The 17178-nt window shown below is 41.8% G+C and overlaps 1 protein-coding gene across 1 annotated transcript in view; it reads left to right on the top strand.

Annotated features, from left to right (window-relative positions):
* ZSWIM5 (zinc finger SWIM-type containing 5) overlaps positions 1-17178 on the top strand; it is a 173754-nt gene that overhangs the window by 85086 nt on the left and 71490 nt on the right. Inside the window, exon 2 of the mRNA XM_066376121.1 lies at positions 6750-7106. Within this exon, the coding sequence (XP_066232218.1) occupies positions 6750-7106 (357 nt within the window). The remainder of the gene's footprint in view (positions 1-6749; positions 7107-17178) is intronic.

Here is a 17178-nt window from a genome sequence, read left to right as displayed (position 1 = left end):
TCATCTTGTTTGGGACTCTGTGCTTCCTGGACTTGTGTGTTTATTTCCTTCACCAGGTTAGGGAAGTTTTCCATCATTTTTTCAAATAGGTTTTCTATTCCTTGCCCTCTCGTCCTTCTGGCACCCCCATGATGTGAATGTTGATACACTTGAAGTTGTCCCAGAGGCTCCTCCTACACTGTTATCATTTTGCTATTTTGATTGGGTGTTTTTTGCTTCCTTATACAGTATTTCAAATTGCTGATTTGATTCTTGGCTTAGTGAACTCTACTGTTGATTCTCTGTAAATTATTCTTCATTTCAGTTAGTGTATCCTTCATTTCTGATGGGTTTTTTATTATGGTTTTCATGTCTCTTTTTTTGTGTGTGTGTATTTTTCTGAAGTTGGAAACGGGGAGGCAGTCAGACTCCTGCATGCACCCAACCGAGATCCACCCGGCATGCCCACCAGGGGGCGATGCTCTGCCATCTGGGGCATCGCACTGTTGCAACCAGAGCCATTCTAGTGTCTGAGGCAGAGGCCATAGAGCCATCCTCAGCGCCCGGGCCAACTCTGCTCCAATGGAGCCTTGGCTGCGGGAGGGGAAGAGAGAGACAGAGAGGAAGGAGAGGGGGAGGGGTAGAGAAGCAGATGGGCGCCTCTCCTGTGTGCCCTGGCTGGGAATTGAACCCAGGACTCCTGCACGCCAGGCCAAAGCTCTACCACTGAGCCAACCGGCCAGGGCCTTTTTTTTTTTTTTTGACAGAGACTGAGAGTCAGAGATAGGGACAGACAGGAAGGAAGAGAGATGAGAAGCATCAATTCTTCATTGCAGCTCCTTAGTTGTTCAGTGATTGCTTTCTCATATGTGCCTTGACTGGAGGGGCTATAGCAGAGTGAGTGACCCCTTGCTCAAGCCAGCGACCTTGGGCTTTAAGCCAGCGACCTCTGGGCTCAAGCCAGTGACCATGGGGTTATGTCTATGATCCCATGCTCAAGCCAGCAACCCCTTGCTCAAGTTGGTGAGACTCCACTCAAGCTGGATGAGCCCACGCTTAAGCCGGCAACCTCAGGGTTTCAAATCTGGGACCTTCACATCCCAGTCTGACACTCTATCCACTGCACCACTGCCTGGTCAGGCTCCATATCCTTTTTTATGCTGTTGAAGTTCTCACTAAGTTCATTGAGAGCATCTTTATAACCAGTATTTTGAAATCTGTATCTAGTAGATTGCTTGGCTCCATTTGTTTAGTTCTTTTTTCTGGATTTTCTGTTTTTTCATTTTGGACATGTTTCTTTGTCTTCTGATTTTAGCAGACTCCCTGTGTTTGTTTCTATATAGTATTAGGTAGAGCTGCTATGTGTCCTGGGCTTGGTCAAGTGGCCTTATGTAGTAGGTGTTCTGTAGAGTCCAGTGGCACAGCCTCCTATCACCCAAGCTAGGCACACCAGGTGTGCCTTGCCCGTATCCCTGTATGGGCTGTGTACACCTTCCTGTTGTAGTTGAGCCTGACTGCTCTTGGCACATCAATGGGAATGATTTACTCCCAAGCCAATCAGCTGAAAGGACTGGCTGTGACCACCAACTACCATGTGGATGATCAGCTGTGCAGGGGCCTACCCCACAGAGCAGGACTTACTTCAGTGGGGCTCTGGTGCCTGATAAGTTTTCCCCTTGAGTGTATCATTTTTGGAGGTGGCTGGGTGGTGCTTTGACATGTTCTGAAGCTGACTGCTGGGTGTACTTTCTCTGGGGCCTCCCAAGAGGTGCAAACCAAGGTCAGCTGCCATCTGTGTTCTGCCCTGGGCCGCTCAGCATGAGATACAAAGTGGTCTGCATATGACTGCTACTAGTGCTAGGTTTGAGGCCACTTAGCAAGAGGTACTAGGCATGCTGAGCACAAGTGATGCTTGTTTGAGCAATTTTAAGCAAGTCTGAAGCAAGAGCTAACACAGGCCATTCATATGGAAAAGCCACTGGGCCTGCAAGTAGGGTGAGGTGGGGTTTCAGGGAATATAGGAGGGAAGGACAGTGTGAGCCAAGATGGTGGAAACATAGATAGGGTGCCTGCCTATGGGATCTGTGGGGAGAAGACTCAGAAAAGGTATAGTGGCCACTGCCAGCACTTTTGTTTAGCAAAAAGCTGCCCCTTAAGCTCTCATCTTGATGACAGACAATTCATTTCCTCCATGTATGTCCCTGGTTCCTTGCAAACTGCTATTCCAGCACTGGAGCTCAGAGGGAGTGAGTCCAAGTAAGTCCATGGGCATGCCATTCAAGTGGAACTTCCTAGGATTCCAGCAGTTCTCTGTCTCACTGAGCCACTGGAACCTTGGACTGGAGGGCCTGGTGTGAGGTTGGGACACCCCACTTCTCACCGGTGACCTTTGCAGTGGAAATATCCTTCCTGATTTTATTCACCACACACAGTTAATTTTTATTCACCATCCCATTCTGCATCTCCACCTCTCTGCCTCTCCTACTGGTCTCAATATGGCTGCTTCTTTAAATCCCTAGTTGTAGGGCTTCCATTTAGCTATATTTCAGGCAGTTCTGAATGATGGTTGTTCTGTAGTTTAGTTGTTATTTTGATGTGGTTATGGGAGGATTCAAATACCATATTTACCTATATCACCATCTTGACTGGAAGTCCAGGTTGTGGGATTTTAGACAAGTTCCTTTACCTCTCTGAGTCTCAGTTTTCTCATCTCTCTCTCTCTCCATAAAAAACAAAAACAAACAAAATACATGTGGTTTATTCTACCTGTTTCATTTTGCAAGTTTAGTAAAGCTGACTCAAACTACATGTTTGAATCATAGAAGACTTTTCTCTTTTTCTGGTAGCAGTCCAACCAGGTAATCTTAGTTTTACTTAGTTTTCAATGCTCCTAGGATATTTGGCTGTGTTACCACACCTCTGGCAAAATTCCTGAAATTACATCTAATAGAACATCTCTTTATAGCAATGAGACTCTTTGCAGAGATGTAGCATGTAATTACTTTCCTTCAGAGGAAAAGAAGCGTGGGCTAAATTTATGGGTGTTTTGGAAAGGTCATCTATTCAAACAGCCTACAAAAGGAAAGAAGCTGCACTTAGAAAACAATGCCTCCCAAATCCACAATAGACTTTGAGCCTGGAACAAGGCTGCCTTAGACAAAAACAGGCAGTTTCTGGCCCTGGCCAGTTGGCTAAGTGGATAGAGCATCAGCCTGGCATATGGATGTCCCAGGTTCAATTCCCATTGGCACACAAGAAAAATGACCATCTGCTTCTCTCTTCCTCCCTCTCTTCCTTCTCTCCCTTTTCTCTTCCTGCAGCCAGTGGCTTGATTGGTTCAAGCATCAGCCCGGGGCACTAAAGATACCTCAGTTGGTCTGAGCTTCAGCCTCAGGTGCTAAAAATAGCTCAGTTGATTGGAGCATCATCCCCAGGTGGGGGTTGCCAGGTAGATCCCAGTCAGGGCACATGTGGGAGTCTGTCTCACTATCACTCCTCCTCTCACTTGAAAAAAAAAGCGGTGGGGGGAGTTTCCTACTATTGATGCATTTATTATATAAGTTAATTTATATAAGTGCCTAATTTCTTTACATATTCAGTTTTGGAGAATGCACCCGAAGGGGCTGTGTGTAGGGGATCAAGTTTGAGTTTTTCATAGCTGGCACATTTACAAATAAGACAAACAAGGCAAACACAAACATACACACAAAGAATAAAATCCAATTCCTAAAGAACAACCAGACCAGAGATTATCACCCATGGATGCCTTGGATTGCTTCACAGGCGTTCCTCAACCCTCCAGAGTTATACCTAGGATGGGCCTTGAGTCTGGTGTTCCAGAGACCTTTTCTACCTGACCAACCTAAAACCAAGTGCATACCAGAACTGAAACTACCTATCTAACCACACTATACCCAAAACAGGAATAGAAACACTAATTATAGCAACCACAAGGGCTGACTTACCTGCCTCTCTCCTGAAGCACTGAAGGAAACAGGTTCAAGTGGCCATTCGACTTCACTGTCAAGGCAAGCCAGGCAGTCATCCCAGTGGTCAATGGCAAGTGGAGTCTCCTGTAGAACAGATCTTTAGTCCAGCAGAGATGCAGGCAAGTAAGCCCCAGACAAGCTGCTGCCACACTAGGCCAAAAGGGAGTCCTTTTAAGAGAATTGCTAAATTTGTTACTGAACCAAGGGGCTTGCTACTTGGGGTGTTCTATTCAAGGACAAGACATGATTATCCCAATGTAGTTTTATTTACAGTATTTATAGCTGCATTGGAAAAATATTGTGCTACATTTTAACATTTAGCAAGAATAGCATTTAGTAAGAACCACCCAGACCTTGTGACCCTTGTCCTATCTAACAAAAGTATTTGGTACATTATTCAGGGCTTGCCCAATGTTAAAGCACTTGAGGGTTTTTTCCCCATTGTGTATGAAGTGATAGGGCTACAAGGGGAGCAGCTGCCTGATTGGCTGTTTTCTTTAAAAGCCAGATCTGTACCAGGCCCACCTCCCCTGACTGCTTTGCACTAAAAACACATGCTGTAGGAAGGAAGAAAATATGGGCATTTGACCTTACATCGCTGTTGGAGCCACTAGTGATATAAACATCTAGTTACTGTATGCCTGCCTACTCCCTCTCCCACCAGTTCATCCATGACTGTAATCATTTCAAGACCTACAACTGATAAAAGTCACTGCATTTGAATATTTGATTTTGCAGTGTATGTGTTTTCTTTTTGTATTTTAGGAAAATGTGAGTAAAGGATCATCACAAAGATGATATTCAGGAGATCTTTGTCTATAAAGTAGCTGTTTTCCCATGTGTGCTAAGCAATTTTTGTGGTTGTTTCTGTTGCTTTTTTTTTTTTAATCAAGTATCCATTATACTCCAGGCAGTGAGCTGACCACTTGACATGCTTTCCCCCCTTATTTTACAGATAACGATGTGAAGAGTCAGAGAAGGTGAGAGTCAAAATTTAAATAGCCTGACCAGGCAGTCAGTGGATATAGCGTTGGACTGGGATGCAGAGGACCCAGGTTCGAAACCCCAAGGTTGCCAGCTTGAGTGTGGGCTCATCTGGCTGGAGCATGGGGTTGCTGGCTTGAGCGTGGGATCATAGACATGACTCCATGGTCTCTGGCTTGAGCCCAAATATCACTGGCTTGAAGCCCAAGGTTGCTGGCTTGAGCCCAAGGTCACTGGCTTAAGCAAGGGGTCACTCGCTCTGCTGTAGCCCCCCAGTGAAGGCACATAAGAGAAAGCAATCAATGAACAACTAAGGTGCCACAATGAAGAATTGATGCTTCTCACCTCTCTCCCTTCTGCCTGTCTGGCCCTCTCTCTGTCTCTGTCACACACAAAAAAAAATTAAATAAAAAATAAATCCACTCTGATGAAATAATAGATTGAGGCAAATGATTCTCAATGACTATTAAAACTATTAGATGAAAAGTTGACAAGAAATTGAATTTCAAAATTATTGGTACTGTGAGCTAGTGAGTATAGGGATAACACTGCATAGTCTCATTGTACTACTCTGTGCTTTCCATGTCTTATGAGGTTACTTGCCTTTTAGGTATTCCACATGGTTACCACTTTGGCATTGTCCGTTTTAAGGAAGAAATGTCCTTATCTTCCTTGTTTTTACTCCTGTCCTACTTGTGGCTTTCTTTTGGTTTCTTTCATTTTATAACATTCACCTTACTCTAGATCAGGGGTAGTCAACCTATTTATACCTACCGCCCACTTTTGTATCTCTGTTAGTAGTAAAATTTTCTAACCGCCCACCGGTTCCACAGTAATGGTGATTTATAAACTAGGGAAGTAACTTTACTTTATAAAATTTATAAAGCAGAGTTACAGCAAGTTAAAGCATATAATAATAATTACCAAGTACTTTATGTCAGATTTTTGCTGTTTGGCAGAATAAATTTTTATAAAACAACTTACTATAGTTAAATCTATCTTTTTATTTATACTTTGGTTGCTCTGCTACCGCCCACCATGAAAGCTGGAATGCCCACTAGTGGGTGATAGGTACCAGGTTGACTACCACTGCTCTAGATTGTACTGAAGTTAATTTGTAGACTTTTCTTTTCTCACCACTTAGAAATAAAAATTTACTACAGAAGTTTTCAACTTATTTGAGTTTCTTTTTAACTTTTTTGAAACTTGTGATGAAAGCTATGGATTATCTCCCCAGAAAAATGTACAAACAAAAGTTTTCTTTTAATTTGAAAGGACTCGAGGGTAAAAAACTCTAGATTGTGTGTTCCTGAAGAGCAATACCTACCATATTTTCCATGTATAAGATGTACCTTAATTTGGGGGCCCGAAATTTAGAAAAAAAGAAAACAAGCATAAAACAGCGGGAAATGCAAATAAAAAAAATTTGCAATGAGCATAAAAACAAGCACAAAAAAGTGGGAAATACAAGTTAAAAAATCTACAACCACTGTATAAGACGCACCCAGTTTTTAGACCCCAATTTTTTTTTTTTAATGGTGCATCTTATACATGGGGAAATACAGTATGTTGCATTGACCTGTCTTTGGCAGAGCCAACCATATATATATACTGTTCACAAAAATTAGGGGATATTTTATCCCTTAATATTCATTTTTAAATATCCTCTAATTTTTGTGAGCAGTATTGATGAGATACTCAGAAAATAGTTGCTGAATTAAATAATTGCAATGCAAAATGAAAATCTTCAAGTTTCTTACTACAGAATCTCTAACTATACTTTCTTTGTTTCCTTAGGCTTCCATCTCAGTGGCACAGTGACTGAGCTGGTCACTACTTCTGAACCAGCAATGACTTACAAAGTTGCAATCAGTTTTAATCGATGCAAAATCACTTCAGTGACATGTGGCTGTGGCAACAAGGACATATTCTACTGTGCTCATGTGGTAGCACTCTCACTGTACAGGATCCGTAAACCAGACCAAGTCAAATTGCGTCTTCCTATCTCAGAAACCCTTTTCCAGATGAATAGGGACCAGCTACAAAAGTTTATCCAATATTTAATCACAGCACACCACACTGAAGTTCTTCCCACTGCACAGAAACTGGCAGATGAGATTCTATCTTCAAGCTCAGAAATCAACCAAGTGAACGGTAATTACACAATATTTTTCTTGTTAAATATCTACTTTGTTGATTTATTGCATATTTAGAGGTTGGGATATTTTTGCAGTATAATCAGTTAATCTTAACTCATTATATCCAGCCTGTGTATTTAAACTCTTCGCTTCTTAAAGTACAGTGTGTCCATAAAGTCATGGTGCACTTTTGACCAGTCACAGGAAAGCAACAAAAGATGATAGAAATGTGAAATCTGCACCAAATAAAAGGAAAACTCTCCCAGTTTCACACCTATTCAGTGCAGTTCAATGTGGGCTCACACACAGATTTTTTAGGGCTCCTTAGGTAGCTACCCCGTATAGCCTCTACAGACTCATCACTGACTGATGGCCTACCAGAGCGGGGTTTCTCCACCAAACTGCCGGTTTCCTTCAACTGCTTATCCCACTGAGTAATGTTATTCCTATGTGGTGGCGCTTCGTTATAAATGCACCGATATTCACGTTGCACTTTGGTCACGGATTCAAATTTAGCGAGCCACAGAACACACTGAACTTTCCTCTGTACCATCCACATCTCGACTGGCATAGCTGTGGGCTGCTCCGCTGTATACACGGTGTTACATCATCATCTGTATATACGCATATGCTGCCACATCATCCTACAGAAACTGAGAGGGTTTTCCTTTTATTTGGTGCTGATTTCACATTTCCATTGTCTTCTGTTGCTTTCCTGTGACCAGTCAAAAGTGCACCATGACTTTACGGACACACTATAGTCCAATTGTCTACCTCAGAAAGGTTTTAGCCCTGGCTGGTTTGCTCAGTGGTAGATCATCGGCCCAGCATGTAGTCCCAGATTCGATTCCGGTCAGGGCACACAGGAGAAATGATGATCTGCTTCTCCACCCCTCCCCCTTCCCTTCTCCCTTCTTTCTCTCTATCTCTCTCTTCCCTTCCCACAGCATGGCTTGGTTGGAGCAAGTTGGCACTGGGCACTGAGAATGGCTTCATGGCCTCACTTCAAGTGCTAAAATAGCTCAGTTGCCGAGCGATGGAGCAGCAGCCCCAGATGGGCAGAGCATTGCCCCAGAGGGGGCTTGCCGGGTGTATCCTGGTTGGGGTGCATGCGGGAGTCTATCTCTCTGCCTCCCCACTTCTCTCAGAAAAATATTTTGGCAGAAAAGGACAGAGACAGTTGGAGTTAAATATTGATCTAGTTTATAGACTTTATTTGTCCATGTAATTCCTGACCCCAGGAGCCCGGAATAGTAAAGAGTGAGAGAAAGCATACAAATTTTTTTTGTCTTTCAGTGAAATGAAAATTCCCTTGATATTCCAGGATCCTACCTACCATTAGGGTTATTCTAAAGAGCATCTGTTAGCATTGTGCTTATGAGCTATATAATAGGGGAAAGGCATGGATGGAGAAAGATATGTTCACTCATTTATTCAACAAGTATATATTGAGAAACCTGCTATGTGCAAGCAATAGTGCTATTTGATGGGGGCATAAAGCAGACATGGTTCCTGCCTTTGAGTAGCTTATAGCCTAGTAGAAAAGACAGCCAACTCTGAAAGAAATGCTTGCTTTTATAATGAAGCCAGACTGTAGAGACTCAATCATAGAAAACCATTAACTGATTTTGAGAAGAAAAGCTATAGAGCCAACTTTTTCATTTTATGTTAGGTCCTACTATGTTCCAGGCATCACGCAGGTGACTTTATATATGCTAATACATTTAGTTTTCTCGTTCTTTTTTTTTAATTAAGTGAGAGGTAGGGAAGCAGATACAGACTTCTACATGCATCCCGACTAGAATCCACCCGGTAAGCCCACTACTAGAAGATGCTCTGTCCATCTGGGGCCACTGCTCCATTGCTCAGCAACCGAGCTATTTTAGCACTGGAGGCTGAGGCCATGCATCCATCCTTTTTTTGTTTGTTTGTTTTATTTTTATTTTTTTTATTCATTTTAGAGAGGAGAGGGAGAGAGAGAAAGAGAGAGAGAGGAGAGACAGAGAGAGAAAAGGGGGGAGGAGCTGGAAGCATCAACTCCCATATGTGCCTTGACCAGGCAAGCCCAGGGTTTCAAACCGGCGACCTCAGCATTTTCAGGTTGACGCTTTATCCACTGCGCCACCACAGGTCAGGCCATGGATCCATCCTTAGTGCCCAGGGCCAACTTTACTGAAACCATTTGAACCATGGCTACAGGAAGGAAAGAGAGAGAGAGAGAGAGAGAAAGGGGGGGTTAGAGAAGCAGATGGTTACTTCTACTGAATGCCCTGATGGGGAATCAAACCTGGGACTTCCACGCAGTGGGCCGATGCTCTACCGCTGAGCCAACTGGACAGGGCCACATTTAGTTTTCAAAACTACCCTGTGAGGTAGGTGTTAAAACTATTACCATTTTGGGGGATTTTTCTTTTGTATTTTTCTGAAGTGAGAAGCAGGAAGACAGAGAGACAGTCTCCCGCATGTGCCCAACCAGAATCTACCCAGCATGCCCACTAGGGGGCAAAGCTCTGTCCATCTGGGGCATTGCTCCATTGCAACTGGAGCCATTCTAGCGCCTGAGATGAGACCATGGTGCCATCCTCAGTATCAGGGCCAACTTTTTGCTTCAGTGGAGCCTTGGCTGCAGGAGGGGAAGAGAGAGAGAGAGAGAAAGGAGAGGGGGAAGGGTGGAGAAGCAGATGGGCGCTTCTCCTGTGTGCGCTGGCCGGGAATTGAACCTGGGACTTCCACACGCTGGGTCGACACTCTACCACTGAGCCAACCGGCCAAGGCCTTCATTACCATTTTATAAATAAGGAAATTATTTAGAACCCAGGTTTATCTGATGTCAGAACTTAAGTTTTTAGGCTTGTCTATACAACTTGTCTATTTTTAGAAGATAACTATGGTACTAGTGTGAAAAGAAGTATTTAGACCAGGTGGATGGCCTGTATAATACTGTAGTCCATGTGCCAAATGGCTCTCCCTTTCAAGTTTGTCCAATATAGCTAATCAGATCCTACACACAACCTCACCACTCCTCAGAAACAAGGATAGCCATACAGTCAGGCTTCCAGAAACTCTTGCCAACTAGCAGAAATAGTCTTCTATTGCTTTATAAGGCTCAAAGTTATAGGGTGTTACATACTAACTGAGATTTCTCTGAGTGATACTGTTAAATAGTAGTTCTTTCTGTCTCTTCTTACCCCACCCAGGGAGACTGTTCTACTTCTCTGGCCTCCTTAAGTCAAGAGTTCTTAGGGACCTGAGTTCTTCCCCTTCACCAAAGAGAAGTACACCCTGTACCCTAACAACTGGACATGGCCTGCATTCATGCCCCATTCCCACTAGTTTTTCCCCAGAAATTTTTGTCTATTTCCAAGCTCTTTTGCCTTTTTTTGAGTAGCCCACCTTGGTTCAGGACCTGTATTGTATCTGTCTTTTTCACCACCACTGTCACCAATGTAATCCTCTTTACCCCTGTGCTGAAAGCAGCTTTTATCCATCCCTCATTATACCTCCCATCTCAGTTTCTTATTATTTTTCTGAAATTAGGCTGAAATGATCACACCGAACTTGAGATATGATTCCCAGCCTTCCCCAGGAACTGCTACTTCTTTCTATTTTTAGTTTAGAAATTAAATTTAATGGGGTGACATTGATGAATAAGAGTACATAGGTTTCAGGTAAACAACTCTATAGCATTTCAACTGTTGATTGTGTTTTTTGCCCATCACACAAAGTCAATTCATTTTTCCATCACCATATATTTGTCCCTCTACTCCCCTTCTCCACAACCCACTCCCCCTGGTAATCACTTGACTTTTATCTATGTCCATGAGTCTTAGTTTTATATCCTACCTATGTGGGAAATCATATAGTTACTAGCTTTTTCTGATTTACTTATTTCACTTAGTATAATGGAACCACTACTTCTATACCTATGTTTATCTCACATGTACATTAACTTTCTACCCTAGGTTCCATAGTATTCCACAGGACCTTTTCAATCTATGTTTAATAACCAGGGCTGATATAGACAGTGATACTGATGAGAAACTGTTTGGCATCATCTAACTAAAAAGTTGAACATATGCATATCCTGTAACCCAGAAATTCTCCTAGCTGTCTGCCCAATGGAAATGAGTAGCATAATTTGTAATAGCCTAAATTAGAAATAATCCAAATGTTCATTGACAGTAGAATGACTAGCCTGACTGGTGGTGGTGCAGTGGATAGAGCGTTCACCTGGGACACTACACTGAGCACCCAGGTTCGAAACCCCGAGGTTGCCTGTTTGAGCGTGGGGCTCATCCAGCCTGAGTGCAGGGTCACTGGCTTGAGCATGGGATCATAGACATGATCCCATGGTCGTTAGCTTGAGCCCAAAGGTCTCTGGCTTGAAGCCCAAGGTTGCTAACTTGAGCAAGGGGTCACTGGCTTGGCTTGAGCCCTCTGGTCAAGACACATATGAGAAGCAATCAATGAACAACTAAAGTGAAGCAACTACGAGTTGATGGTTCTCATCTCTCTCCCTTCCTATCTTTCCTCTCTTTCTCTTTCTTGTGAAAAACAAAACAAAAAACTAGTGGAATGGCCAAAAAAAGATTCATCTGTAAAATGGAATACCTATACATCAATGAAAATAAGTTAAGAATTTTTAAACACAAAAATATGGATGAATCTTAAAAACATGATGTTGAGTGAAAGAAGCCAGACACAAAATAACTTTTAAAAAATGTTTATTGTATTGATTTTAGAGAGAGAGAGAGAAAGAGACAGGAACATTGATCTGCTCCTCTATATGCCCTGACCAGGGATCGAACTGGCAACCTCTGTGCTTTGGGACAATGCCCAACTGAGCTGTCCAGCCAGGGCTAAATAATAACTCTTGTATGATTCTATTTGTGTAAAGTTTAAAAACAAGTTCCTGGTGTTAGAAGTCAGGACAGTGATTAATTTGGGAAAAAGTAAAGGAGATAGTATTCTTTTTCTTGACTTTAGTAAGCTGTACACATATTTGTGCATTTTTCATAATTTATATTTTTATTTTAAAATTCTAATTTAATTTACAACATGTTATGTGTGTGTGAGATCATGTGTGTACAGGCAAAAAGACTGCAAAGAAACACCATAGTATTGACAATGATAATCTATGTTTGGTAGAATTATAGCAGATTTTTATTTTCTTTATGCTTTAGTATATATTCTACAGTGTTATTTTTATAATTTAAAAATAGGATGTTTAAGAAAGAAAGAAATCTTAGCTATATCTTTGACTTGAAATGTCATCTGTGTACTATGACTCACAGATTTATTTCTCCAGCCCAGATTTTTTGAGCTTTAGACTCTATATCAAACTATTTAATATCATAGAGACATCCCAAGATTAACATACCCAAATATGAGTTTATCTTCTTTTCCAAACTTGTTTAATAAATAGCACCACCATCTAGCTGCTAGATCATGATAAGAGACTTTGTAGTCATCCCTAACACCTTTTTATTTCTTATAAGCCACATACATTCCATTGCAAAACCTGTTAACTTAACCTACTAAGTGTATTTCATCCTTTTCCACTTCTCTCTGTTTTTAGGGTGATTCTACCATCACCTCAAGTCAAACCGCTATAATCTCCCACCTGGATTTCTATCATAGCCTCCTAACTGATCTTTCCATACCCACTGTTGCTCCCTTCTATTCCATTCTCCGTACAGGCATCCAAAGTAACTTTTCTATACTATACTTTTCATCAGTATTGCTTCCTGTTTAAAATCTTTCAATGGTTTTGTTGCTCTTAGGATAAAATCCAAATTTTATATGGCCTGCAAAAACTTACATGATCTGGCTTTTGTCTACATTTCACATGATATTTTCTCTCCTGGAATACTCTTTCTAGCCTCTTCTCCTTGTTATATAGAGGTATTTAATTACCACAATAACTTCCAACTTCATGCTTTTTTTGAACAAAAAATATACACAGTATTTTCTCCACTCTGCCAGCTAACTCCTATTTATTCCTCAGACCTCTGCTCAGATGTCACTTTCTCAGGGAAAACTTGTTGACTTGTCTTTCTTTCCACACAAATATGTATTTCGTGTGATTTTTTTTTTCCTTAACATCTCTGTCCCCAGCTAGTCTATTAGCTCCATAAAGAGAAGGAACTATATGATATGTCTGCTTTGTCCAGCACTATATAGTCAATATTTTTCACAGGCCCTGGTACATAGTAGGCTCTCAATAAATATTGGTTGAATAAATGAAAATGTCTTAGGAAATCCTCCTTGAGGCCTCTTGCCAATTTATGCTCTTCCAGGTGATTTTGATTTCTTCAGTTACACCAATGACTTATACTTTGTTACCCATATGCTTCAAATATTGACTGACTTTCTTTCTTGCAGCAACACACATTTTGGCAGCTCAGTTTCTCATCTCCTGGGCTCATTGAACGTCACCAAACATTTACACAGTTTACCTTCCTTTTTTCCTGTTAAATAAATCCTTTTTAAATTTTAGGTGAAATTTTACTACTAGTAACACTCAAGGCTGTCTTTGCCTTACCTGTGGCCTATCCGAGCTGTTTTCTATAGTCTGCACACTAGGCTATTTATAAATTATGCCTTATTTCTTCCATAGCTGCTGCCATTACCACCATTGTGGGCCCAAGAGATTCTCTGGTTTCCTCCATACCTTTTCCGATTCAGGGCATGTCACTGCACACTTCCAGTCAGTTGATTAAAGTCAGCTCCCCTGGGAGACTCGGCCCAGCTCCTACTTTTTCATATCCTAATTGAACCACCCAAGGGTCAGAACTGATCTTTGAACCATCTCTTTCTTTTGCTTTTGGAGCACCATCACAGTTCTTTTCTCATCCTTATCCTTATCAACAAGGTACTCAGAGGCCTAGTTCTTGGTGTATACCCAGTTTATCTATTTTATCTCAGTTCTGTCTCTATAGAGCTACTGAAAACTAGAATCATTAAAGGTGAGACTGTCATCTGCATTTTTAACACAAACCCCAAATGATTATTCTGTATATTAACATTTTAGAATTACTATTTGTGAGAAAACTCTTATTTATTATCTACACTATGTGGAAAATATTGCAGAGAAAATATGTGGAGATATTACGGGTTCAGTTCCAGACCACCACAGTAAAGCAAATATCACAATGAAGCAAATCACATGAATTTTTTTGGTTTCCTAGTGCATATAAAAGTTATTTTTTAGTCTAACCAGTGGTGGCACAGTAGATAGAGTGTCTACCTGGGAAACTGAGCTCCCTGGTTCAAAACCCTAAGGTTGCCAGCTTGAATGCAGGCTCGTCCAGTTGAGCATAGGGTCACCGTCTTGAGTGTAGGATCATAGACATGACCCCATGGTTGCTGGCTTGAAGCCCAAGGCCACTGACTTGAGCAAGGGGTCACTGGCTGGACTTTAGTACCCCAGTCAAGACACATATGAGAAGCAATCAATGAACAACTAAGGTGCCACAACAACAAGTTGATGCTCTCCATATCTCTCCCTTCCTGTCTCTCTCACTATCTTCTCATTCTTTCTCTCTCTTTCTCCCTCTCTCAAGAAAAAAAGTTATTTTTACATTATACTGTAGTCTGAGCGTGAAATAGCATTTTTTCTTTTTTTTTTTTTTCTGAAGTTGGAAACGGGGAGGCAGTCAGACAGACTCCCACATGCGCCCAACCAGGATCCACCCGGCATGCCCACCAGGGGGCGATGTTCTGCCCATCCGGGGGCCACTCTGTCGCAACTAGAGCCACTCTAGCGCCTGAGGCAGAGGCCACAGAGCCATCGCAATGCCCGGGCAAACTTTGCTCCAATGGAGGCTTGGCTGCAGGAGGCGAAGAGAAAGACAGAGAGGAAGGAGAGGGGGTGGGGTGGAGAAGCAGATGGGTGCCTCTCCTGTGTGCCCTGGCTGGGAATCGAACCTGGGACTCCTGCACGCCAGGCCAACGCTCTACCACTGAGCCAACCGGCCAGGGGCATTTTGTCTTTTAAAAATGTACATACTGCCTGACCTGTGGTGGCGCAGTGGATCAAGCATCGACCTGGAATGCTGAGGTCGCTGGTTTAAAACCCTGGGCTTGCCCTGTCAAGGCACATATGAGAGTTGATGCTTCCTACTCCTCCCCCCATTTCTCTCTCTCTCTCTGTCTCTCTCTCTTCTATAATAAATAAATTAATTAAATAATTTTTAAAAAAATGTACATACCTTAATTAAAAAATACTTTTTTTCTAAAAACTGCTAATCATCATCTGAGCCTGTTGGAAAAATGACACTGATAGACTTGCTTAGTGCAGGGTTCAAAAGCATAATAAAGTGAAGTGCAATAAAGTAAGATATGCCTGTATTCTATGAACAAGCATAGATGGAGAAATGATTTGGCTCTCTTCAGACACACCACCTCGCTTACATTCAAGGGCCTGAAACTAGCTGGTAAATCATAGCAATGTGAAACTAGAGGCCAAAATATGGCCTTGTAATAAAAAATAGACTTTGGAGAGTGACCAACATATAGATCGTGGTTCGTATATTTTCTATCTGTTATGTTACTTATCTGTATAAGCTTTAGGTTTTTTTTATTCCTCCATTTACTTATTTATTTATTTATTTTTCTGAAGTGAGAAGCAGGGAGGCAGAGAGACAGACTCCTGCATGTGCCTGACCAGGATCCACCTGGTATACCCACTAGGGGGCGATGCTCTACCCATCTGGGCTGTTGCCCTTTTGCAATCATTCTAGTGCTTGAGGCGGAGGCCATGGAGCCATCCTTAGCACCTGGGCCAACTTTGCTCCAATGGAGCCTTGGCTGTGGGAGGGGAAGAGAGAGATAGAAAGGAGAGGGGGAAGGGTGGAGAAGCAGATAGGCGCTTCTGTGTGCCCAGGCCAGAAATCGAACCCAGGACTTTCATACGCCGGCTCAACTCTCTACCACTGAGCCAACTGACCAGGCCCTCTTTATTTCCATTTTAAAATTAGAATAATAATACTGACTCAGAGTTGTTATAAGAGTTCACAAGAATTCTCTCAACCGTAATCATTGAACAACTACTATGTGCCAAGCACTGTTCTACACATTGCAAATATACCAGAAAACAAGATAGTTTATGCCCTTAAGGAGCATACATTCTAGTGGGGATATGTATAAAAAGTGCTTAGACTCCACCATGTAGGAACACACTATAAATGGTTATTATTAACAAATATTTAAGGATAAGGAGGAGTATATTTGTTTTGCTTTGCCACTGTTAGGATCCAGAGAATTATAGGATATATTATTTGCCCACCTGGAACTTAAATATGGATGGTCAATGAGACATATAATTGTTCATTTTATAAATATTAACTCAGTGCTATATTGAGCCAGGCACTATGATTTACAAATATGAGTCCCTACTCTTAAAAAAAAACCTTCAATTTAGTTGGGAATATAAGTAAAATGAAAATTTCAGTGTAAAAAAAAATGCAACAAGACTTTAAGAGAAGTAATAATAAAGTGATCAGAAGAGTGTTACTGCCTTTATATGCACATGAACATAAGATGGACATACTTTGACAGGTGGCAATGAGGTATATGGCTAATTCAGTAAAGGGGTAAGAAAAGAGCCCCCCTGCCAAGTGAACTAAGCAGGAGATGAACCTTAGCAGCATTCACCTCTCAGACTTATTTTATGGTTTCCATTTCTCAATGTGGCCCTGACTACAGCTGAAGTAATACTGACAGTGAGAAGTGTTGTTTTTGGCCAAAGAATAGTCTGCAGGGGAGAGGGAGGGAAGTAAAGGGAAAAAACATAACTTAAGTCATAAGGAAATGTTGATTTCTGGGAGCACTAAGTTTCTAGCTGAAGCATAGCATAAATATAAGGAAAACAGGGCTATAAATGAAAGGGCCTGTGCATGGCAGGCCTTGAATGCCAGGCTTGGCCTGTGGACTTAGTTTAGTAAAACTCTGTATGATCACTGAAGACTTTTGAATGGGGGAGTAATATGATCAGAACCATGATTGGAATAATACATTTGAAGAAAAGTAGTATATAATAGATACCATAGTCGTCCTCCCTTATAAGCAGTTTCCTTGTCCGCAGT

Source organism: Saccopteryx leptura, chromosome 3 (genome assembly GCF_036850995.1).
Source record: "Saccopteryx leptura isolate mSacLep1 chromosome 3, mSacLep1_pri_phased_curated, whole genome shotgun sequence".
NCBI lineage: Eukaryota > Metazoa > Chordata > Mammalia > Chiroptera > Emballonuridae > Saccopteryx > Saccopteryx leptura.
Note: the sequence above shows the minus strand (reverse complement) of the source record. Positions and strands in the feature narration are given on the sequence as shown.